Source organism: Lagopus leucura, unplaced genomic scaffold, assembly GCF_019238085.1.
Source record: "Lagopus leucura isolate 7727_CA_CO unplaced genomic scaffold, USGS_WTPT01 Super-Scaffold_100004, whole genome shotgun sequence".
NCBI classification, from domain to species: Eukaryota; Metazoa; Chordata; class Aves; order Galliformes; family Phasianidae; genus Lagopus; species Lagopus leucura.
This window is the reverse complement of record NW_024962264.1, coordinates 25635526-25661234: the sequence shown is the minus strand read 5'-3', so window position 1 is coordinate 25661234 and position 25709 is coordinate 25635526. Positions and strand designations below refer to the sequence as shown.

At 42.4% G+C, this 25709-nt stretch overlaps 1 protein-coding gene across 7 annotated transcripts in view; it reads left to right on the top strand.

Annotated features, from left to right (window-relative positions):
• The first annotated feature begins 258 nt into the window (after window positions 1-258).
• The window catches only part of PTPN13 (protein tyrosine phosphatase non-receptor type 13), a 106529-nt gene continuing 81078 nt past the window's right edge, over window positions 259-25709 (top strand). For 6 of the 7 annotated variants that reach the window (XM_042871057.1, XM_042871052.1, XM_042871056.1 and 3 more), the window contains exons 1-2: window positions 259-334; window positions 22146-22265. In XM_042871057.1, coding sequence (XP_042726991.1) covers window positions 22151-22265 — 115 coding nt within the window. In that variant the 5' untranslated portion in view covers window positions 259-334; window positions 22146-22150. Of the gene's footprint in view, window positions 362-22145; window positions 22266-25709 lie in introns of all 7 variants that reach the window. The other variant, XM_042871051.1, reaches the window with a different exon arrangement.

Genomic DNA, 25709 nt, shown 5'->3' with positions numbered 1-25709 from the left:
GGGCCGGGCCTGTGCCGGCAGCGTCCCGCCGCCGCGGGGGCGCGACGGAGGGAGGGAGGGAGCGGGCAGAGGGCGGCTGCGCGGCCGCCTCCCCGCGTTCTGGCGGTCCTCGGCGGGCGGCGGTGCGGAGTGGAGCGGGAAGGCCGCGGTGGGTGCCTGAGGGCTCAGTGGGAGGGAAGCAGGGAGCGGCGGGGCGGGGAGAGTAGGCGGCCGCGCCCGCCCATCAGCGCCGTGCGGGAGAGGAGAGCGTCGGGGCGGGCGGCGATGGTGCTGCGTGCTGACGGCCGCCCCGCGCTCCTCCATAGGCGGTGGCCACGGAGGTCCTGAGGCGGCGGTGAGCGGGGCCGGGCACGGCGCTTCGGTACGCGGGGAGGGGGGAAGGCTGGGCCGGGGGTGTGGAGGATGGAGGGGGCCTCCGGATCTCCCCAGGGCCGGTACGGAGCGGGCGGAGCTGGGGGCCCGGGGCCGCCCGAGAGAAGGGCTCGCAGCCTCTCGCAGCGTGACGCTTTCACACTTTCTGAACGCTTTCTGGTCGGTGATGAGAACCAGCGCGGGTTTCGCCGGGTTTTTATCTCCAGCAATCGACACCTCCGCAAAGCGTGGGGTGATTTCTCTCCTGTCGGAGATTGTGTCATTCTCTCGAAGTTGCACGTTGAGAGCAACAAAGGCGGCGACTTCTTAGGAGCCGCCGGGAGCTGCTCGGTTCCCCTCCTGGGTAGTGGGGAAACGGCTGGAACCGGTTTGGTTCCGTGGGCGCGATGCGAAGTGGATGTAAGACGTGAAACTGCGGGGTTGGGTGCGGGTATCTGTGGGGTTGGGCGTGCGGATGGATCTGCGTGGGAAGAGTGAGCCTGAGCGTGGGGCTGCGAAGGAGCGTGATGGGGTCCTGCCGCCTCTCCGGCGGGATGGAACGTGTTCGGTGAGACGAGGTCCAAGGATCGGGCTGCTCCTGGGGACTGAGGCTGTCGTGTTCGGGTTGTGCCCCTCCTGCCTGTGCCTGGCTGCCATAGTGTGACCCCGGTTACAGAATCGCAGAACTGTGCGGGTTGGAAGGGACATCTAGAGATCGAGTCTAACCGCCCTGCCAAAGCAGGCTCCCTACAGCAGGTTGCACAGGTAGGCATCCAGGCGGGTCTCGAACATCTCCAGAGAAGTTACACTCTCAAGAGTTGGAATCGGCTGGGACAAAAGCACAGCTGGGAGAACATCAACAGTGGGTTGGTTCTTGTGCAAGAAATACTGATGAGGAAAGAGTCAATCTGCTCTTAGATCTTTTGTTTGGCAGTATGTTACAGCAGATTCTGGCACCACTCCTCATGCTATCAGACACACCTGTCTGTGCAGCTTGTACGCTGGGTGTTTGTGCTTCATCAGAAGAACCTCTCGTTCCATCAACAAGCATGTCCATTCATAGCAGCCCTGGAATGTAAGCAGTACAATCATAGAGTCATTGAGATTGGAAAAGACCACTAAGACCACGAAGTCCGACCATCAACTCATCCCCACCATGCCCACTAACCATGTTCCTCAGTGCTACATCCACACAGTTCTTGAACGCTTCCAGGGACGTTGACTCCACCACCTTCCACCTTTCCAATACCTTAATGTTTTTTCTGAGAAGAAATTCTTCCTAATATCCAACCTGAACCTCCCCTGGCACAACTTAAGGCTGTTCTCTCTCATCCTATTGCTCTTACCAGGGAAAAGAGTCTGACACCCACCCCTCCACAGCCTCCTTTCAGGGAGTAGTAGAGAGCAGTAAGGTCTCCTCTGAGTTTTGGGGACTGATTCTTGTAATGTGCCTTCGCATGACGGTTCCAGCCAACATCAATACAAAGCAATGGAGAGTTGGCATTCATGTCTCAGCTTCTCTAGGAAGAGCTGCAGTTTTTTTAGGTAAAGGTATTGCATTTGCTGGTTCAGCGGGAAGGAAGGTGTTATGTTTGACCGTGTTGCTTTGCTGTTTTCACTTTAAAGTGGGATTTGTCAGCCATGTGGTTCCTGTAAATATGGGTTAAGTACAGCATTGAAGGAGTGCAAATAGAGATGCACAGCCTTTATCTGTTTGCTTCCTAAGGAGTTCAGCAAACAAGGATATTAATGTTCACATGTGGAACAAGAGACAGTTTCTGACATAAATTGGCACACAGCTATTTTCCTCTCAAATGAATGCGGGTCTGAGCAATAATAATTAGCAGTTGGGTGGCACAGTAAATCTTCCAAGTGTCTTCAAATCGTAATCAGCCAACCCTAATTGCACACTGCTCCTGCAGGAGAGGTGAGTAATTAGATAAAATGAGACTGGACAGCCTCTGAAATGGAGCTTATTGTTGAAGTAGCAGTCACTGGAACAAAGCTCTGCATTATCACTGAACCTCTGAGAGCTGCTGTACATTAAACACTGCCTCAAATATTTGTATGTTGAAATAGTGACCAATAAGGCCCAGAGGGCCTGGCTGCTGCAGGCATCCTTGTTGGAGCTCTATACAGTCAGGAGACCTTGGTCTGGAGAGTCTCTGGAGGTTGTTCACAACACCTATCAGAATTTGGGCAGGAGTGACATCAGCTCCTTAGGGGAAATGGTTTTCACTGGAAGAGCCTTCCAGTTTACTCATGTAACAAGCCTAGGACTTCATGCTGTTGATGATACTCTTAAAACTGAAAGTGCTTTCACCAGCGCGCTGTTAAGCCTGGGAATCTGTAAGCGTTGGGTCTGCCTGCCACATTTTAGACATTGCAAAGGAAATGTTGGTTAACAGTTTTGTAGTTTTAAAATGAACCAGTCAGTGAACCAGAGTTCTAGGATAGTGTGTCATGGTGCAGGAAATATCTGTAAGTGATTGCCCTGAGCTGTCACTTTCCGTGGAACAATTGTGGATGGAAAGCCATGAATACCAGAATAAGTTAATGTTGTATGTCGCCAGTTAGTTGTTAATGAAATCTGTGCATCTGTAAAGTAGGGTGGAACTCCTGAAAGAAGTGGTTCCCAGCCCCACCTCCTCCTCAGGTGCAGAGGAGGAAGCTGACGCTTATGGATGGGAAGGGCAGGAGAAGACTCTTTGGTGCTGTTTTTGTTTTGTCCAGGCTTCTCTTTCTCCTGTGCCACTTAAATAGCTGGTAAGCAGCTAGACATATTTCTTGTGCATCATTATCTATTAAAATGCCTTCATAAAAGGCAGTTGAGTGCCTGCCTTGGGACAATGATATGTCCTTTGAATTTGAATCCAATTGCCAGGATAGGGATCTGCTATGCTTAGCTTAAGAAACTTCTTAGGAAGAATAACAGGTGAGAAAACTTTGTTCTCAGGGCTCCATCTGTTTTCTCCATCTTTTATGTGTAAATTTACAACGTCATGCCAGCATGCCACAGGAATTCAGTGAGAAATAATTGGAGAACTACAGGAGACATAGTGTTAAAGTTGCCGATGTTTGGCTGCTGATATCTGAAGGCTGTACTTTTTCAGGTCATTCAGTGTCATTAAGGGTTTGTAGATGATACTGTAATGTCATATTTAATAGTGGATGTCGTGTCAGCACACTGTTCCTGTTGGAACCAGTTTATAGTCAGATGAGTGAGAGAGGAGGTAAAGCTGCCCTCCCCTTTCCAAGTGCCCCACTTCCAAGCTAGAAGTGAAGCGCAGAGGGAGAAATGTGGAAATAGTAAAAAGGTAGGTGCTGAAACTTGAATTTGAATACTGGCTTCTTGTCAAGTGCTTGAGCCACCCTGTCAGAAAACATCACTTCTGCAGACATTCGGGTGGCAAGACTTTCAACCTCTTTGTGCCTGTACTTTGTCAGAGGAGGGGTGTATTTGGGGTCATGGTATTGTGCCAGCCTTTTTGTTTCTTGTGAAATTGTCCTAGGAACGTTTCTATGTGTCTGGGGGAGAGGTATTGGAGGGAAATTCCTGTAGAGTTTGCTGAATTTCTTGAAAATGAATCTGAGAATGGTCTTTGTGTTGTATTGGCCTCTTCTCTAAGTGCCTGCATGTAGCATAGGTGCTTCATTTCAGGCATATGTGCAGAGAAGCACCGAAATCTGCTTTATTAAAAAAAAATTAAAAAAAAGTATATATTGAGCTGAAAGATTATCTGGGTGATTTTTCTTGATGGTGTTATTGCAGATGATTTATAGCTGTGCTGTAGGCTTGAAACTGGTGTTGAGTTTAAAGGAAACATTCCGATCCTATTCAACTTTTTTCCAAGTGAGAGAACTTAAACACAAGTTCTCTATCACCTTTCCATGAAATCCAATTTATTTATTTATTTATTTTTGTCTTGAATTTGGAGTGTAGGGGGGAAACTGTTGCAGTACACAAATTTCTGATGTTTTGAAGGTTGAGCACGTAGTCGTAAGTAGCTACAGCTGATACTCCATAGAAGCCAGGTGCCTGGAATCTTCCCATTGGATTCCAGCATGCCCTCATATGTTGGAATCTTAATGCCACGGCTGTTTGCTTTATGAAACTGAAGGTACGACTTCTCTGTACTATCACAGTTATGCCAAGTTGCTGTAGAAACTATTTCATTCACTGTTGACTTCCTTTCTGTTTTGGAATCAACACTGAAAGGCATAAAAAGTCGTGAATGTAAATAATATTCACAGCCAAATGGCATGCTTGAAGATGTAAGCATTTGTGAGTTCATGTCTGTTCTGTAGTCCTTCTTGATTTTTTCTTCGTGTAATAGCCGTTGTTGGGATCAGGTAGTGGGCAGACCCTCAAGGCCTCTCAAGGGGAAAAAACAAGGAACTAAATGTGGAGGCTTTGTAGCTCATTACTGAAAGCAGACAGAACATGACTTATCTTGTTATCACAGATTATAGACACTCATTTGCAGCTCCTTGTTTGTACAAGGAATTGGTTCCCAGTGACTCATTTTCTGTTTCAGAAGAGGATTTTTCCCTTTTTAATATTATTTTCTTCAGCATCTCAATGATGTGTGTAGATTGGTTGCTGTGTCTTCCATTTTTCACATAGATGTGAGTAGCTATGCAGAGGGCACAGAAACCAATGAACCTGTGATGTGGGTGGCCCCAGGACTCTAGTGGGGTCACCAAAGAAAGGTGTTGGGATGTGACTCTTCAAGCCCCATTTGGAACATGGCAGGTGCTCTGAGACCTGGAGGATGCATCTGGGGAAATCTTAACAACAACATTTCAGACTTACATCAGTTATGTTTGGGGTTGCATGTCAAAGCTTTATGGTAGGGCTTTTGAGATCTACTAACCACTATGTTGTCTCATTTTGAAAGATTAAGTGGATTATAGGGGACTAAATTGGAGTTTGAAGTTTACTTAAACTGTTACAAATATCTGTATTAGCAGAAGCACGCCTGGTTTTAGTGATGAAAGGTTTGCATCTGCAGATTGTCTGAAGTTATGAAGGCATAAGAAATGGAATATTTTGGTGTTTTTTTTTTCCTGTGTCATACGTGGGTAGTTGAGAAATATAATAATTTTATTCCTAGAAATACTGAAAGGAATCTTACTTATTCTTGTTCCTTTCTGTCACAGCTCATGGAACACAGGAATTTATTATTACTGACCACTTTTTATTTGCAAAACTTAGCATTTCAACAAAAAGTTACAGAAGGGAAACAGAGTGGATGTGTATTTTTATCTTTTATCATCTTTCCCATGTAATCACTGAGTGGAAGATCCCTTCATGCTGTTTAGGATTATGGTCCGTGAAATAATAGGTCTGTATTTGCTACCAGTAAATTAACGGGGAAATTGCCTGCCAGGCAAGCAAATAGTTTGATAGGGTAGTACAAGTTCTGCTTGTTATTCACTTGTTAATGTCAGTGAGTAACAGTGCATGTGTTGCTTTGGGAGACGGTCTCTGTAGTATGCATTGCTGACTGGACAGCTGTGTGGTTAGGTCTGTAGGGAGTTATCCATCCAGCCTCATTACAGAGTATATGTAACTTCCTTAAATATGTGTTTCACCAGGTAATAAATCACATTTTCTCCTTCAGAGATATATTTCAAACATCTTAGGCTATTTCAATTATTCAACCTTAAAAGGGTTGAGATGCATTTTCTTGTTTATTGTTCTTAAATAAATTTCCTTTCATTTTCTGCAAGAATCAGAATTGGACCTACTTACATTAATTTGGCTTCCAAAAAATGAGAGTACTGCCCATCTGCACATGTGTTATTGCAGATTTCATTTGTCAAGAAGCACTTTATAGTAGATTTATCACTGCAGATTTTACAGAGGAGGTTCTGTCCAGCCTTCCTTTTGAGTTCCTGCGTATCCTGAGCCATATTTTCTCTGCTTCGTACACCAGTGCCCTGTGCCTAAGGAGATTTCTTCTTAAGCTTTTGAAGGGGAGCTTCAGACAAAATCAGCACATTGGTAGAAAACTGTAGATGGCAAGGCAGCAAAGGAACCCATGTTGAATAGCCACTGGAATATATATGTATGTACGTATATGTGTGTGTGTACGTATTAAAAATGTTATGTGAGAATTTAGAATTTTACAATATTTCTCTTTAAAAGTAACTTTCTTCTTGATAAAATTTGGGATGAGATTTTACATCTTTGACCTGAGCAGCATTCCAGGATCTCCCACTTTTTGTCTGGGATCTGTTGGTTTTTCTCCTTCTTCAGTCCAAACGTTGTTCAGACTCCAAAAAATGAGGCAGTTGCCTGGGAAATCTGCTGTGGTGACCCACTGAGCAAGATCTGCAAGCAGTGGAGCACTGTAACTTCAGGAGGCAATAGCAGAACTTTAACTTTTGTTTTTTTTCCCTCGAAGAGGTTTCTTCTGATGCTGTATACTTGGCAAATGAACATGCTTAGGGAAAGAGTCATATCCCCAAGAACTTCTGAACAGCCTTGTTTTTCAGAGTGCCCTGTCATTGCAGTCCCTTGAATGACGTTAGTGTGGTTACAAAGATGTACTCGCTGGCAGCGGTACAAGTTTGTTTCCATCAGCTCTATAGACTCAGTTATTGAGTAGCCACACAGTTGGGTTATCACTTAGGAGCAGTCCATTCACTGAAGCTTTAAGCACACAGGCTTACTGTATTTTCTGTGGTGGAAGGTTGTTTGGATTTGTTGGTACTTGTGGTGGTAGTGCGCACAACAAAGGCAGGCCGGGGAAAGCATTTCCTTATGTCCAGTGGCTGAAAATGTGTATTGCTACATGCAATACACACACACACACACAAAAAAAAAAAGCCAGGTGGGCTTCAGAAGATGACCATGAGGCATGAGAAATACTTCAAGGCACTTGTCCTGTTCCTCTCCAACAAAATTGAAGAAAATTCATTGCTGTCTCTTCACAGCAAAGAAAATACTCTTTGCAAAGTGCTGAATTAGAGCTGTATAATTGGAAGGGAATGTCATGTGAACTGATAGTGTTTTCAGAAAGAGATTAGACATCCTGTCAGCATGCTGGGCATTACTGACAGATGTGATTGCTCAGATCTCACCTTTGCTCAGGAACCCAATGAACTAACAGCTGCTGAGTGGGGTGACCTCATCTGTATAAAAGAAGTTCTTAAATTGTGCATTGCTTAGGTTCTTAAATATCATATGCAATAGAAAGGTCCTCCAAATAAGATTTACCTTGGCATTTTTAACATTTTTTCCCCCGCTTATTGCCTGTGGAGCTCATGCACCTCTGCATGGGCTTCTTTGCTGTTCATAGGGTTGAACTCAATGCAGCCAAAAAATCTAAGCCTTGGGAACTGCTGTGCCATGGAGATGCGATGCTGAGATGTGATTTGGTGAGCAGGGTGGGGGTGGGCTGGCAGTTGGAGTTGATAATCCTAGAGGACTCTTTCAACCTTAATGATTGTATGATTCTCTGTACCTGAAAGAGAAACTTCCACCTAGCAGGAGAGATACAAGCAGGGTGTTGAGCTATCTGATTCAGTCCGCAGTCCCTTGCTTTTGACCTTTTAAGCAAGAGTCCCCAATGCCTTCAGACATCTTAGAAAGGGATGCAGTGACAGGCAGTCGTGTAACCAAGGGAGCTGAATGTCATACAGTTCTGTAGAGTCAAATTAATTGGTTGGGAAGAGAGGAGCAAGTTTTAGCACTGGAGTGCTTCTGTCTCTAAGTTTCTATTGCATTTTTTTGATTGGTATTAAAGATGAAGGTGAGAATATTCTATTTGATTAAATAATAAAATAGTTTAGATGAATCTATTCGAATATTAATTGGTTGGTCAGCATTATATGTTAATAACCTCAGTACTGACGTGTGTTGGTGGGTAATGTATGCAATTGCTGTGGACCTGAAACTTTTAAGATGGTTTATTTTGCAGGGGAATATATGGTTTATATCATTTATGTAATAAAGATGTAAGAGGTTATTTTTATATCTTAACTGAGTTCTAGTTTGAGTTAGAAAATGCAGATTGCTGGGTTCCTTTCTACCAGCTTAAGGTAATGTAACAATCATGATCTGGAAAAATAAAATCTTGGGTGGGCTTTTAAACAATGTATTCCTAATAGCAAACAATGAAGGTGTACTCAATTTAATGTAACAGAGTTGGGTTTTTGAAAAGAATTAGACTGTCATGAGAAAAATAACTTCTAAAGAATAAAAAGTAGTGTAAGGTCAAAACATGTAGTAGCAGTGGTAAGGTTTTAAGACCAGAAGCAGTTCTCTTGATTGCCATGATGAGGAGAGTGTTTTTGGGTACCTGAATCTTTGCTCAGTGCAGAGAGGAGGTAATGAGAAACAGACAGGATGTCAGTAAGAACAGCTAGAATGCTGGGAAGAGGCTTCAGTGAAGATGAATGTCTTGCAGGCATGGATGGCTAAGATCTAAAGTAGGTTTTCTGATGGACACCATGTGTAGTCTACCTCTCAGAGCAATGTGAGGAATCATGAAGTTCTGAATCTCACCTGCACAGCTCAAATTATTCCTGTGGGATCTGTTGTATGGAGTTGTTCTGTGGTGAACTGAAAGCAGGAAAAGAGCCATACAAACAGAAATTCAAAGAACAGGACTAATGAAACAAATAGAAATCAACTTGCAGAGATGTAAATTGGTTGATTTTGTTTATGGGTAAGAGACACGTTGCTGAAGAACTGAAGGGAGTTCCATAATGATGAAAGGCATTCTTTTTGTTCTTGCCTGCCTCAATGTCAGATTGCTTTTTTCTGTTGGCGTGAGAGCAAGTGCTCTTTTGCTGTGTGGGCTCTTTTGCTGTGTGGGCTCTTTTGCTGTGTGGGCTCTTTTGCCCTGCTTGCTGAAATAAGCACAGAAGAGTCAAAAAGAGGATTTTTTACCTTAAACCTTTTAGTTACGTGATACTGTCCAACAGCTGCGAGCTCTGTCTTTCACTACTGGCTATTAAATAGCCAAATAGAAAAATCAAGTTGCATTTAGTTTGATATGTGAAACTTGCTTGCATAGTGCAGAATATATTTTTCAATATTACAGAAAATATTTAAGTTTGACGTTAACTGAATTCTTTGATATATGCATGCTCTCTTATTCTGCCCCACCCATTGTTTTTGCTTTGAGAATATTAAAGAATTGAAGATCACAGCATTTAACTTTTCACCGTAGCATGAACTGCAACTTGGGAAGTCTGCTGATGATGCAAAATGTGCTGCTTCTGCTTCCCTTTTCAGTGGTTTTGGACAAGGGGAAGAGAAACGATTGCCTGTCTAGACTTCAATAATTTCTATATAAATTTACTTGTTATGCAGACAGCATTCAGTTCGAGGTTTATGATGTATTTTCAATGATATGCTATAAAACCAGTTTAAAAAAGAAAAAAAGGAGAGGCTGTTGTGCCAGAACTAAAATGCATCTCATGGGAGTGATTGCTTTCTCTAGTACTTAGGAGCCCCAAGATACCCTGTCTATAAACTGTTTTCAGTACATTTTTCTTTTGTTTTCCCTTCCCAAATGTCACCTGGAGATGTGAGGGGCTTTACTGCTTGTTTATCTTTACTCCTGGTGTAGAATGCAGGGTGAAGTCTTACAGCCACTTTTACAGAAGTCTTGTGGAAGCCCACTGACCTATTGAAGGAGGTACTGGTCAGCATGATAAAAGGTGAAGGCTAGTTTGAGTGCCAGCTGTCTTCAGTTAGAGTTTCTGCTAATGCTAAAGCTTTTAATCTTCGAATTTCAAAATACAGCCTGTGAATTGCTGTAGGCAATTATTTTGCCCTAAATGATTGGGGTAATATTCAGTTTCCAGATAAGTGAATGAAAAGCAGCTAGTAAAGCAAGGCATGAAAATTCTACCCCCCAAAAATTGATCAGTAATTATGATATCAATGATCAACAGTATGTCTTACGTTTGCCAGCAAGACATGGCACCTGTAAAGAATTATGCCTCTGTGTTGAGTGTCCCTTCCCCAGCTGAGGCGGTTTGTGTGTGCACTCATGCAGCTCCTCTTCTCTCTGTCTTGCTTCTCTCTATGGCTGATGGTGTTTTTGGTTCTGTCTTTGTTCCTCCGCGTGGTGAGGAAGCTGTGCTTCTTAAAAGATATTAAATGTTCCACCTTTTTGAGATGTAACTTGTCAAACTTTGGTCTTTCTCTTCCCATTTTTATTTTTTCCTCTGCAGCTTGAGGTAAACCAACACGCTAGGACCAGGTTTTGTTGCTTTGTTATGAAAATCATGGGAAGGTGAAAAGATGCAGAAATTGGTTCCCATTCGGGTGTCTGTGATTATAGATAGCAGTGTGATCTCTTCCCTGTTACAAAACAAGACAGATTGTCCTGCTGTGTTCCATTAGTTGGCTTAGTCTGATAATTAATCAATTAAGAGTGATACTGGGCATGGGGAATTGGAGATTCGATCGCTACTGTGAGGCACTCCTCAGTGAAGCAGGGAGTTGTGGTAGTTATGGCTTAGAGTCTACTTTTGTTTTCAGATCTCTAGTGAAAGCTCGGTGGATATTATGGAAAAAAAATTGAATTCTATGTTTTGATCAGAGATAAATTCTGTAGTCCTTTATGCTATGAGTTAAATGGATGACCTTTCAAGCCAGTACCTAAAATGTAGGATAAAAAAATAGATGGTGGAGAAGAGGGACTGAGGGGAAGGAAACTGTACTATTCTCAAGACAAAGTAATTTGATGTAGGTAGCTGCTGTATTTCTTCTCAGAGGTTTGACAAGCTGATCAAAACCTTACCTGCCAAATGCAGAAAACCTCCAGAAGTTCTCTTCTCGTCCTCCAGAAGAGAAGAAATTAACCTAATCCATTGATGCACTTTAAGTGCATACAACTATTATGTTAAATGTGGAAAAAATTGTGTTCCTTACTGTTGCATTTCTCTTTTTGTGCCATGTAAGACCTGGAGTTGCAGTGGGTAACACAGTTCTAATAACAGCAGCTTTATGGTTTATTTCGCTTCCCCCTCCAAAGTTAATGGAAAAGTGCAATATTCAATTTAGGTATATGAAGGAGATATTTGGAGCTGAAAACACTATTTACTTGGTATGTTTTCTGTATGTTTTCATATTGAGACTTCTTAATCTTTTCTACTGCTATGGATTTACTGTTCCCTCTATTCTTTTTTTTTTTTTTTGGTGGAGGATTGTGTTTGGGATGACTGGAAACTTAATACTGAACCTAGTATGTGGGGCCAGGGGATGTCTGAGTGCCAACACGCTTTCAAATCTGGACAGTTCTTGTCTGATTTCTATAGACATTGGTTAAAAAATCTTGTTCCCGAAGACGTCCTTTTCCCAACTTTAAAATATTCAAAAATTCTGGAAGCCATTTCCAGTTCGATAACTTTCAACATTCTAGTTCAGCATTTGATAAGCAGAGTTGATAAGGAATGTATGATAGTGAGATCTTATATAAGAAAGTTTTGAAAGCTGTGGTATAACATTCTGAAGCTATATGTGGTTCCGTTCTGTAATACTTGGGTTGTAAAAGTTGTACCTGTGCATGGAAGGGATGAAACCTAGTATAAAGACCATGTTTTGTAAGAGTTGAGCTTTTGAATTTTAGAGTGGTCACATTTTTTGGTCTTCTTGTGGTGTTTCTACTTCTTTTATGTTCTCTAGTTAGTGTTTCTTTGGGTCTCCGTGAACTAAAAGAGTAGGATATGGAATTACCAAAATGATTTTGAGAACAGCAAAATCTGTTGCATTCCTTAACTGGTGTAGCTCTTTGTGCTCTAGCCCTGCCAATAAATTCAAGTGCTCTTCTGTTACCTTTCCATTCATATTTCACTGAGTGCCTCAGCTGAGCAGGACTGTTAGAGGTTCACACAATCTTCTGCTGGGTTCCATCCCAGTTCAGTGAACACAGTTTGTGCCTGAGCACTGCGTGTGTGTCCTGAGGCTCACTTGCTGTCTGTTACTGCTCACAGAACATTATCAAAAGAGAAGAAAGGTGATGCCAGGACTTGCTTTTCTCTCATGGCATCTAGGCCTGCACTGGAAAAGGTTCTGCTGGCTTGTCCTTGTTATGCAGCCAAGGGTGTAATATGGCTTTTTGTCCTCTAACTCTACGAACGTGAATGAATTGAGCATCCATACAAAGTAGAACTTCCCTGAACTTTGGGGGTTGTTTTCTTCATTTTTCATATTTTTTTGCAACAGAGGGCTTGTCATTGTGTAAGGGAAGGGAGGAGGTGCTGCTATCTTGTTTTTCCTGTTTTCTGGCAATGCTCTCTTCTATAGCTTGTTCTGTCCTGTCATCTCTCCAAGTACCAAAATACTGCAGTTGGATGGAGCGTTGTTGCATTCTAGTGCACAGAGCTAAATGAGATGTGTGACACTGGGCCATCTCACTGGCTGTGGCTTTAGGTCATCTGTTATGTGTGTGTGGAAGATGTAGTTAAGAGTTCTACACATCACTCTGCAGCTATTCATGTTGCTGTCAAATAATACCAGTGCTTATATTCTTTGTGTCAAGGTTCCGTCTGTGCTCTGAATCTTGTTTAATTTTTTGTCTCAGAAACTATAAGCTTGGTGGAACAGTCTCTTAGGAAAGGAATTAATGTCTTGTCCCACCTAAAAAGAAAAGGACTATGAAGTCCTAAGTCATGTCACCATTGAGGGCAGTTTAAGCGTGAAGAATGTCGTGGCTGTAGGACTCAGTAAACATAGCATGTCTTAATTGGAGGTGAATCAGAAATGGGGTGTGTGTGTGAACTGTGTTCAAGGGGCAGTATAAGCAATTTAATAATTGTTAAGTTGTAAACAGCATATTGAATCATATAGTGTGTAATTATTATATATTTTTCTGAAGTGCGATAAACAGAGTGAGAGGCTGAGGGAGACTTGCATTACCTGGCCACATTCCTGTTAGTGTATTTTGGGACAAAGCCCTTGTGCTGTGTCAACTAATGTTTTAGAGATTTTAGATTTCCTAATCATAGGCATTCCAAGTTTTCAAATTGATTTGTCCACTAATTAATCTGGAGCTAAAAACCCTCTAATTGCAGGATTTAAATAAGGCAATGTAAGCTATTCTGGAAGCTTTTGGCTTTCATAAAGAGATCATCTGAAAAGCAGACATTCATGACCAAAGAACTTCATGTTTTTTTTGTCAAAGCTTTTCAGCTGACAGGTAGTTCTTGATGTTCTGATCAGGTGGTGATGTGTGTCGCCTTGACTGCACTGTTCTTACTGCTCAACCAGCTCTGCATCTACAGATCTGAGTGCCATCTGGGCAGATGGGCAAGCAGTAGGTAAATCATGATTGATGTCTTGAGCTGCAGAAAGCAGATCAACTGTGGATCCTTGGTACAGAAAGTCTGAGTGGAAAAGGCAACATCTATGCAGTGCTTGCAAGGTGGTGATGCTTAGAAACCCTGCTGAGTATAGATTTAACAGAGATCCAAGGTGACTTGAGAGTTTGAGAAATACTGGAGTATGAAAACGCCAAAGCAACTGGATGCTTCGGCCTTTTGGGAAATTCTATAATGAGCCAGTGGGGAATAGTGCCTTCCTATGAAGTCTGGCTGCCTTATTGTGGGTAATTGGCCTGTTTGATAACATGAAAGCAATGCTGTGTGTTGTTTGCTCTTGTTCAGATTTTTCTGATGTGCCCTGCAAATTGCTTGCTGGCTGGGGAGTGTGTGCAGACAGTGTGTATACCTTTTGTCTCAGTCAATTTATGTGTCTGCATGAGTATGGAAAAAGATGCCGAAAGAAGGGATCCACAATCTAAAAGAGCAAATAGTCCCCCTAGTTGCCATGAACTCTGCTTTTGCCAAACAGCTGTTAGGCAGAAGTAGAATCTCCATGTTTGCACTGTGTGCATCTGAATCTGGGCACAGGCATCTTCTATATTAACCAATTTATTTATATTTTTTTTTCCAATTTGGTTTCACAGAACCATGTTTAAGACAGGTGATGTGCAGACCTTTTTGCTGAGTGCTTTTTCAGAGTGTGGATAGTGAGAGGAGAGGGGGAATGGTTTCAAACTGAGACGGGGTAGGTTTAGGTTAGGAAAAAGCTTTTCCCCCAGAGAGTGGTGACACACTGGAACAGGTTGCCCAAAAAGGTTGTGGATGCCCCATCCCTGGAGGCATTCAAGGCCAGGCTGGATGTGGTTCTGGGCAGCCTGGTCTGGTAGTTGGTGACCCTGCACATAGCAGCAGGGTTGAAACTTGATGATAGTAGTGGTCCCTTTCAACCCAGACTATTCTATGAATCTGTGTGCCTTTAGCAGACTCTCAGTTACTGAATATAAAAATGAGATGTAATCTTGCTCAAGTACAATACTGACTAATTTTCAAGAGTCTGCTTCTCAGCTGTGCTTTACTTCACAAAGGGGAAGCATCCTTTCTATCACTTTAGCAGCTGCTAAGCGCTTTCAAGAAGCAGCAGAAAAATTGAACATTTCTTATGGAAAGCGGGTCGGGGTGGAGGGAAGACCTTTCTCCATAGAGCAGATCTTTGTGTGGATGTCATCAAGGTGCTTCTCCTGCAGTGCTTCTGCCCTGCATAATGGGTCAGTGCTGGACTTGCAGTACCATGCATGTGGAATGAAGAGCTGCTTTCTGAACAGAAGGAGCTCTGCTGCATCCCATCTGCAGCTATCAAATCTACTTTTACAAATGCTTACAGAACCTTGCTTTAAAGCTGCCTTAGCCAAAACCCTTAATAGGTTTTAGAGACCTCTTATTAAGCTTTCAAATAATCGATGTTGACTTCTAAAAGTAGATTGGTGTTCCTGTTGCTTTACAGCTCCATTTGCCCCCCAGGGTTTTTTTCCTGTTCTGCAGGAGAAACATAAAAATGAATTATTTGGTACATATGAAGTATATATATACAAATCTGCATTTACCTATGTGTATAAATGTGTGGTAATGTAATACATGCACACACGTATCTGCTCAGGCTCTGATGTGGGCATATATTACGAAAAAAGTGTCCTTCCTGAAGGCTGATATAAAGTTTAGAGGGGTAGGAACATAACTTCATTTGACAGTGCTTTTTATGTCTTTCAGGACAGTCTGCCTTCATTTGAGGAAAGCGTAATGAAGCAGCAGCTTATCAGCTGTTGTCCTTTGCATTGCTCTGTAGGATAATTGTGCTATGGACCGGTGAAATGCAGCCAGCAGCTTGTTCACTTCTCTGCCTTCCCCTTAGAGCATATGTGTTTCTCGGTCTGTTCTCTAGGACAGGGTTGGCATCTTATCAGCTACCTCGTCTTTGAAGTAGTTTCCTTGAATCTGGATCTCACTTGAAAGTGTATGACATGGTATTATAAAATTGGGTGTTTACTTCCCCCTACAGCCTTCGCCTCCTTGGATTTCTTCAACAAAGATCTTTGTACAAATGTTAACACCTGCTGGGAGAAACATAGATCATACACCTTCTAAATTGTATTTTGAGCATCTAAAAAGTGTAGATCTAGTGCTTTGTAGCACCATAACTTCATTCTTAGTAATATCTAATAATTTTGCATACAATTTTTTGCTTTTCTGTGGAAAGAATGCCTTTTTTTCCCCGCTACAGAGGAGTGAAGAAAATGCTTTGCTCTGGATAGCAGACTTGATACCTGCTACTGACCTTGAATTAATTCAGTTGAAGTAGAACAAAGATCTCCAAGCTTATGCATTGGTCCTAAAAATGCCGTTGTTCTTGTGTATACAGTTCTTGACAGCTGAAATGTAGGCTTATGTTCTGGCTTGTCTGTTTTTCAGGGTAGAAATGCAGAATTTCACAATGGGAATTAGTCATACCTTACGTGAGTAATTGCTTTATTCCCAGACAGGTGAGTTCACAGATAAGATACTCATGGTGTCATCGAGCTGCCGACCTTGTAATGCTCTGCTCCTTATGCTGTGTTGCCCAGCAGTTTTTTCCCAGAAATAGAACATGAAGTGGTAACTGTCTGGAAAGGTGACATGCTTCTTTTTCTGCTGCAGGTCCTGGGATTCTCTGGTGATTGCCTGTGTCGTAGGGCTACAGCAGTGATGTAGAGAAGTTTAAATTACTGAGAAGTTGGCAGTATTGTTGATAGGTGGAAAATGAATTTCTGCTTTGCTGATTGTAATTTAGCAATTTAGTGAAGGATTGAACACAAGTACGCTAGAATAAAATTTAGTTTTGAATAACCTATGATGGAGAGTGAGCCTTCATACTTGGTAAGAATGTAAAATATAATAGTGATTTACAGATGCTACTGCAATGTTAACCTTTATCTTTCTTACTAAAGTTGGTGGGTTTTAATTTTTTTTTCCCAACATTTTATCTCAGTTATGTCACAGTATTCTTATATTTACCTGAAAGTCAGCAATTGTTTTGAGTAAAAAAAAAAAACCCAAAAAACAAAAAAACAACCAACCAAACAGAAAAAGCCCACAGCCTGTAAAGTTTTCTGAAGTGAACTTTCTTTTTGTAATGCTGCATCTAAGAAATATGAGGACTCATACTCTTGGCATGCTGTGCCTAGGTTCCTGCTGATCCAGTCGTGCTGTCTTCATTTACATCCATTATTACCTTCCTGCAAAAGGCTGTAGAACTGAGAAGGGATAGCTATAAAGTGAGGGATTGTTCAGTTGTTGAGAATGGAAAGTCTCAACAAATGAATGTCTAAAAGCATCAAACCACCAGTATAGTGGAGAATTGATCAAATGTAGCGCAATTGATACTGCTTTATTACCACAGGAGAGAATTGAAGTTTAGGCTTTTAAGAACCCAAGCTGTTTTTGCAGCCCTGAAATTTCTGCTTTTCCCTTCATGAAGTTGGTGTTAGTCGCAGGTATCCTGCTGCTACTTAGCAATTAAAATGAAACTTTAAATGAAATGTCTGAGGAAGACCGTAGGAACTGTGCCTCTCCCAGGTAGAGCTGATCAGCAGCAAACTCAGGGGGTTGCCAAGGATACTACACTGACAAAACAAGAGAGGGATATGAGAGCCATGCGAGCCATGCCCCAATTTACGTGGATTATGCTAACTTTGTAGTGATAATTGTATGCTCTTCTGAATACGATTTTAATATCAGATGTGAAACATCTGCTGCCCTGATGTATAAAAGAACAGTCTGCTGTTGCCTAGGAAACACGACTTTCATGATGATTATAATATACATTTTGGACTGGATTTACTAGTTTGCCTTCCCTGGAGCCTCAGATAAACAAGTTGATCTGGTTTTGGTGATAGAGACGCAGAACAGGGAGAAGGGAGTGAGCGTACTGTCAGCTACAACTCTGCATTTCTTCCATTGAGTCTTCCGTCCAGTGCTGAAAGCTGATTTCTTTCCACCTTCCAGGGAAGAAAGCTAATGCTCCTCCAGCAAAATGCACACCTCTTGCCCTGGGGTGCAAGCTGGGATTGACACTGGACACTGGAATCCAAGGCTGATTGAAGGCTTTGCAGGGAAATGCTGACGTCTCATCTGGCAGTATGTGAAGGCATCACTGTATTGCCAGAACAGAAGGGCTAGAAGCCTCCTGTGCTTCTGGGAATGTTCAGCTTTCTCGAGTGTTATTGCAAATTGGAGTTAATTACTGCTCTTTTGCGTAGGGGATGTCAGGTCAAGGAGAAAGCATCAGTTTGAAGAGGAGATGCAATTGTAAAGGAACTTTCTTGATAAAATGTGTGGTTTAGCCCAAGTGTATGGCACTGTGTTGCTGGATTGCATCCTGTCTGCCTGCAGGAGCAAAACAGCGATGAAAGGAAAACAGGAATGGAAGAAATTTCCACGAATTGAGGGAGAAAGGTGTTCTATTGTGTTAATGCCAGTGTCTCCAAATGAAAGAGGGACTGATGGAATGAGAAGTACCAAGAAGCATGTTTGGTTCAACAACTTCCATTCACATCATTTCCAGTGGTTATTTAGAGACTTAACAAAAAAAGAAAAAAAAGAAGAGGGCAAGATCTGTGCGTTGTGGGGCTCTCCTCCATTTATATCTCCTATTTGTATCTGTAGACATGAAAATGGCAGGCATAGCACAGGGCTTGTTTCCTTATTCTCTAGGGCAATACTTGATAATAGTGCACAGTAAGTATCTTGAGTGTTGGATTCTAAACAATTATCCATAAACACAGCAGATTTGATTAGCTTATGTATTTACCCTGATTGCATGCCTGAATTAAATATTTGCAAACAGTGCCCTATTTTGTGGAGAGTCTATGCAAATTGGACCTGCAGCTACAGGGAGCCACACTTGTCGTACACACTAACCTCTGTGGATTTGAAAATAAGGTTTCAAAGGGTACTGGAGCCTGAGCTTTTTGAGTTGGCTCCAGGGTTCCCTACTTAAGTGCAGTTTCAGCAATGGTGTTACTGGGGATAAACTGATAGGTGCATTCTCAGTCTTCAGGGGTGTGAGATGTGGGTCAGCATAAATAAACAGCATGGTGCCGGCACTCTGAGATTACAGGGCATGGCAATGACTCCAGGTGCTCAGGCTCTGAAATAGGAGAGGCCACGCTTCCAAAATGTCCTGGTACAACCCCAGTTTGGTTTCAATGGGCTCTGTGAGCATTGGGTGCTTCTGGAAGGCACTTTGTATTCAGCGAGTGCTCAGCAAGACAGTTTGTGTTTGTTTCTGGGCAGCTAAGAGTGGCTTTGGAGATTTAAATTTTAAGAGGGTGTTGTGCCTACTTATTTATTTGTTTTTGGACAGAAATACGTCTTATGGTGCTTCTGCTTTCAAACATTGGAGTCTTCAAAGCAGAAGTTGATAAAGGGATCTTTCTGACTGCTAAGAGAAGAGCACTTGTCAGAAACTGCCATTTTTGACCAGATATACTGATAGAGCAGCGGGCATTAATGTTCCTGTTGTAGACAGATAAAGTTTGACATGAAGAAAGGGTTTCTTTTGGTTTTGTGTCTTTTTTTTTTTTTTCTTGTTAACCACACAGCAGATTTAGGGCTCTCACAGAGCCTTTCTGCTGCCTCTCTTCTCTGTTTCTCATTTTGTCAAAAGAGAAAAATGAATCCCAGTGTGTTTTCTGTGGTGATCTAGAAGCTCCAACAGTGTTTTTATTTTCTGGATTTTTATTTCCCTACTTCTAGTGAATGTAGTAAATGACAGCATGTAACCGGAGCAGCCGTTCTCTGCATTTCTTGGCAGTGTGCTCTGATGAGATACGCAGCAAGAATGAAGTAGCTGCAGGCATCTCAGTGAACCCATGTTGTTAAAACACAGCTTGTGACCTGGGGTTTTGGTTCTGAACGTGGAATGTGGGGAAAAATGCTGATCTGGAAGGCAGGGTAAATAGCAAAGAATGTGTGTTGTTCAAAACCAACACACAGAGTTGTTGGAGCAGTTCAGCCTTTTGACTTTCAGTCTTGTGCTTTTAGGATCTCATTTACAAAATGACTAATAGTACAGTCTTTATCAACACAATTACAGCAATACTTTCTTAATAATTTGGTTGGCAAATGTTCCTTAAAATCTTGAAAGAGCAGGCCATGACGTTTCTAATTCTCAGGTGCTATTTCCAATTTAAAATTCAGAGGGAAAATTGTCAGTGGTCGGGGGAAAGAGGAATCTGAGCATCTTAGCTGCACACATAAATAATTAAAAAGCATGTTGATTTGCAGACTAAAGTAGTAGGAAGAGAAGTAAGTGTATACTCGATTGATGAGAGTTTGACAGTGTTATTTGGTGTGGGGCTATGTGGTGCTCTGTAGGTGCTGGGCCCTTGCTGTGGGTTGCATAGTGCAGTGCAGGGAGGGGAGGTGACCAAGCATGCTTTGCTTGTTGCACTGCCAGGGAGTGCCTGAGCCATCTGCCCAAGAGGAAGGAGCTGGCACTTGTGCTCGGGAGCTAAACAGGCTTTGGAAGGGAGGTGTTTGGTAGGGGAGAGGCCTTTGGCCTCAGCTGCATTCTGTCTTGAAGCTGTGCTGCCTGTATGGCTTAGGGTGGAATGGCATGGAGGGTGAGAAACTGCATACAGGGCTTGTTGGGATGAATGGTTTATACTTGAGTTCACTTTCTTGTCCTGAAGCAAATAAAACCACAGTGTAACTCCTTTCCTGCAGAAATTGCACTTGTGTATGGTCAAGGAGTACATTCTGACTCAGAGAGAGTAACCTGAAAGTCAGCTGCGTGTGTACACTTCCCCAGTGTCAACTCTTAATTTGGTCGCTGTCTTCCTGTGTTGTGTTGCGTTTCCCACTGTGTGAATGTCACTGTTCAAAGGCTGTGTGGCAGGATCTGCTGTGCTGTTCAGTTGGATATGGCATCCCCACCTTCACAGCTGACACAGTTTGAGTCACATAGCCTGTAGATACGACCCGGGGATCACAGCTGTCCCAGACTTCACACCTTGTGAAGAGCTCCCAGTGCACCTGAATGCTTTCTGCCAGTCATGTTCATACACTGAAAAGTGCAGGAACTGCCAAGAATGGCACTGCCATTCCAAAGGAAGAAAGTTGAAAATAGACTTTATGTACATACCGTGAGCATGAGAGAAAAGTCTGTGCGTTCCCCATGGTGTTACTTGTTCTAAGCCCATATTGTCCACTTCTGAAATTCAGGAGCAGCCTCTTTTTGCACTGCGTTCACCAAGGGACAGACCCTTTGGGGGGATCCTAGAAAATGAGCAAGTTCAGAAGAACTGACCATTTTGAACTGTATCATTCCTACAACTTTCTTCTTGTGAAAAACCCACGGACAGTCTGGAGAACGTGGACAGTACCTGCAGAGAATTGAATCATCGAATCATAAAACCACTAGGGTTGGAAAGGTTCTCTAAGATCACCAAGTCCAACCACCAGCCCGTCCCCACCATGCCCACTAACCGTGTCCCTCAGTGCCACATCTCCATGATTCTTGAACGCCTCCAGGAGCAGTGATTTCACCGCCTTCTTTGACAGCCTGTCATGCCACTGCATCACCACTCTTTTGAAGAAGAAATATTTCCTCTTAAAGTCTGTGAAAGCGCAGTTTCAGATATAATTTTCTTCTGATCGCTTCCAGGGTTACAAAAGACCATAAATGGGTCAGCCCAAACTTCAAGGTAGAGAGAGAAATCACAGCATTGTTTCCTTACTCTGTATGAGTACTAGTGAGACAGAACTGAGAAAGTTCCTTTCAGTTGTGTTACCCTTCTTGTCTGTCAAAGCAGCCAGCACTGCAGTTTTAAGATGGTTTTCAGGAAGAAGAGATAAAATTAAAAAAAAATTGACTGTAATTCTCCGTAGGTGCCTTTCAGTGAGGAATTGCAGCTCGTGGCATTTTGCACAATACCATGTTTGTAGTAATGAGTGCTTTGTTGTGTTCTACTTTAGTTTTCCAAATCAGTTTTTAATTTATTTTTCTTTCATTCATGCTATGCTGACTAAATGAAAGCTAAAAGCTGGAAAGGTATGAATTAAAGAAAACTAAATTGTCTCTGATAAAATGCAGCCAACAATGTGTAATTTTCAGTACCATAATATATGTAGGTCTCTCCAAAAGCAATGCCCTCTATTTACTCCTGTGGGAATTACCATAGAAACTGAGAGCACAACATTACCAATAGATACAACAAATTCTCAGCTACAAAATGCTATTTTTCAATATAATCATTATCATTAGCTATGCATTTTTGCCAGTGATGAACAAGAGACGTTTGGTTTTTCATCTTCATAAGAGCAGGTGATCAATTTTTTGTTGCTTTCTTTTTATCCTTATGGTAAATATTTTATTTTATCTATGTCTATTGAATTCTGTTAATATGAGAGGACTTGCAGAAAATAATTGCTGTATATTCTTAACTCAGTTGTGTCTCATTTTGCAGATAACATGCATGTGTCACTGGCTGAGGCTCTGGAGGTTCGGGGAGGGCCACTGCAAGAAGAAGAAATATGGGCTATTTTGAATCAAAGTGCTGAGAGCCTTCAAGAGCTCTTCAGAAAGGGTAAGCATTTACAAGGAGGGATATATGCAGAACTGGAAACATCTTGCATATGTTTTCCTGTTATGTACTCCCATATTCTTCATCAGCTCTAAACACACACAGTAATCTACCCCTCAGTAAACTGCTTTTCAGGTGAGCTGTGCCTCAGCTCAGCTACTATTTCCAGCCATTCGGTCATGTTCTGCTGGGACATGGAACACGTTGGGTTTTACATGGTGACAGCTTCTTTGATAGGAGGTTACTATGTATTTTCTGCGTTATTGTATGTGTTTAGAAAGGAGATGGAAACACAGACTAAGTGTTAAATGTGGCTGATGTGATTGGAGCAATTTGATATCGAAGGGTTCACAGTGGAAGGAAGGGATGCCATTTAGAGGGACCTCAACAAGCTGGAAAGGTGGGGCTGGGTAAACCTGATGAGGTTCAGCATGGCAAAGTGCAGAGTTTTGCACTTGGGCCGGAGGAATCCCAGGCATCCATACAGTCTGAAAGGAGCAGTCCTTGAGAGCAGCCCTGCAGAGAAGGACCTGGGGGTCTTGATAGATAAAAAGCTTAACAAGAGCCAGCAGTGTGCCCTTGCAGCTCGGAAAGCAAATGGTATCTTGTGCTCATCAGAAGAGGGGTGGCCAGCAAGGACAGGGAGGTGATTGCCCCCCCCTACTCTGCTCTTGTGAGGCCCCATCTGGAGTACTGCATCAAGGTCTGGAGCCCCCAGTACAAGAAAGGCAGGGAGCTGTTGGACAGGATCCAGAGGAGGACCACAAAGTCTGGAGGGGAGTGGAGCACCTCTCCTCTGAAGGCAGACTGAGGGAGCTGGGTTTGTTCAGCCTGGAGAAAAGAAGGCTGCGGGGTGACCTCATTGCAGCTTTTCAGTACCTGAAGGGAGCCTACAAACAGGAGAGGAATCAATTCTTTGAAAGGGTAGATAACTGCAGGACAAGGGGAAATGGTTTGAATTGAGGGAGGGGAGATTTAGGTTGGATGTCAGGGGAAAATTCTTTACAGAGAGAGTGGTGAGGTGCTGGAAAACAGGCTGCCCAGAGAGGAGGTTATGGATGCCCCGTCCTTGGAGGTGTTCAGGGCCAGGTTGGATGGGGCCCTGGGCAGCCTGGTCTAGTATTAAATGGGGAGGTTGGTGGCCCTTCATGTGGCAGGGGGGTTCAAGATTCATGATCCTTCCAACCCTGGTGATTCTGTTATTCTGTGGTTGCAAAAAATCAAGTATAATACAGTACAGTGCAGTCATGCTCAGGCTGCTCTAAAATGATTCAGTTCTGAGCTAGACAAAAGCAAGCCACTGAAAAAAACTTGATCAGAGGGCTGGCAGTCACTGCCTAGAATGCATTTATTGATACGTTTCCAGGTACTGTGACGTATGTGATTGCCTGTTCTATTTTCAGGTATTTTCAAGTGGTGTCAGTAAATCTCTCCCCACTGACCCCAAGGAAGACTGTAAGCTGAGGATCTTATTTGCAGTGCTGCTAGTAATTGTCTGTTCTAGCATTATATCTAAGTCTGGTGTCCTTCTTCTCCCCACTCCTTTTCCCTCATGTTTTCCTTTATTTTTATAACCTGCACACCCTTCAGCCTCTGCATTATCCCCTCATACTATTTCTTTAATAACAATAAAAACTGATGTCAGCTTTTCTGAAATACTTTTTTCTGAATGTAAATTATGGGTAATTTTAGGTATTGTATACAAATTGAATTTCAGCCTTGTGCTAGCAGCAGTCCACATGGGGTGAGAAATATTCCCTATTAGGAACATTGATTTTATTGTTGCTATTTGACCAACTCTCTCTGCTCCTTGTATTGCAAGAAGAGGAAGCTGGCATCTTCTTTCCAGTCTCTTGCTTTGATAACTCTAAAAGAGAATTGGAGAACGATTTATTTATTTGTTTTAAGACAGTGAGCGTGAAGAACTACATATAACTTCACTTAAGATTTATCTTGAATGGTTACAGAGCTGGACACTTCAACACCTGAAAGAAGCCTGTACCATAAGTATGTAACAGCGAAACTGCTTAAAAATTGTAGACTAGAGTGAGTGTTTTGCAAGATTGAAGTCTTCACTAGAAATAGGAGCTCACCCTTTCCTAGCAGTGCAGAAAAGAGTTATAATTACACAGAAGACTGCCAGCAAGATGAGAGTGAGAACACAGTGCATCCCTCCTTCAGAGGAACAATGTAGAAAGATGAGAACACAGAAAGCAAAGCTGCCCCAGGACTTCTGCTGTGTGCTTTTAAGGTAGGGCAGTGTCTGCCAGTCAAGACTGTCTGAGATGGAAGCTGTTTCTGGTCTCACTTCCTATCAGTGAATACCAAAACACAACTTCAGATAAAATCAGTGCCAGAAGAATCTCTCTCTTTTTGGATATGTTTTACTGAGCTGTTCTGCTAGTTCAGCAAACTGTTTTCAGTCGCATGCTATTAATTAACCTGGAATATAGCCCTGTGGTAAAATGCACCTTAAAAGACACTCAAATGAAAGAGCTTCACAGTGTAACACAGGTTGACAAAGGCAGTTTAATTCCTCCCAGCAAGATGCAGATAACTAGTCTTTAATGAAGATTTGGCTTCTCTAAGGAAAAAAATCTAGACATCTTTTTTGGTCATCTTGAATATCAATTTCTGTGCTGGCTTGTAAGGATGTGTTGCAAAGCTGATGGAATAAAGAATGCAGAGGTTCCCTTGAGCTTTCTAGTCTGTCTCAATTTCATTTTCTCTTTCTGGAGATCCTGTAGTATACAGGGAATCCTAGAGAAGTCCTGTTTGTCACAATTAATTTTCAGTCATGACATACAGCTTGACAGATTTGCCTCAGTGGCAGAGGTCATATTTCCAGAGTTGTTCAGACATGTACAGCCTCTCCTGGCTGAGGTACATTCTCTGCTTTGGCTCTAGTCAGTCTCAGAGATGTGATGCTCTTCTCTCGCTCTTTGTATAGCTCTGGATTTCCTGAACATCTTGTTCTGTAACAAAATCTAATCTTGGTGAGTATTTTCTGTATTGTTTCCTCAGTTTAAAAAGCAAAACAAAATAACACCTCTCCCCCAAAGAAGAAAGAAAAAAGCAGAATTCAGAACTACAGCCTAACTAATTTGAAATTAGGATTAAATCACATTGGAAATTGTCATTGCTTACATTATCATCTGTTTGCAGCTTCCCCACATCAGCCCAGCAGCTACAGAATACATAGAGGAATGACCATTTACATATCTGTGAAATCCTGGTCAAATTCTGATAGCCTTCTCTGCTTGTTTGAAGTTGAGAATTCTTGCAATCATACCAACTGAGAAAGCATCCTTCGGTTCATTTGTTAATTAAAATTAGTTTCAGGAAATAAGGGAAAAATATTTTAGACAAGCTTCTGTTAAAGATGTGATGACTTGACTTGTAAGTGTTATGTGTCTTAGTGAGTCTGTCTACTTATCCATCAAAGCA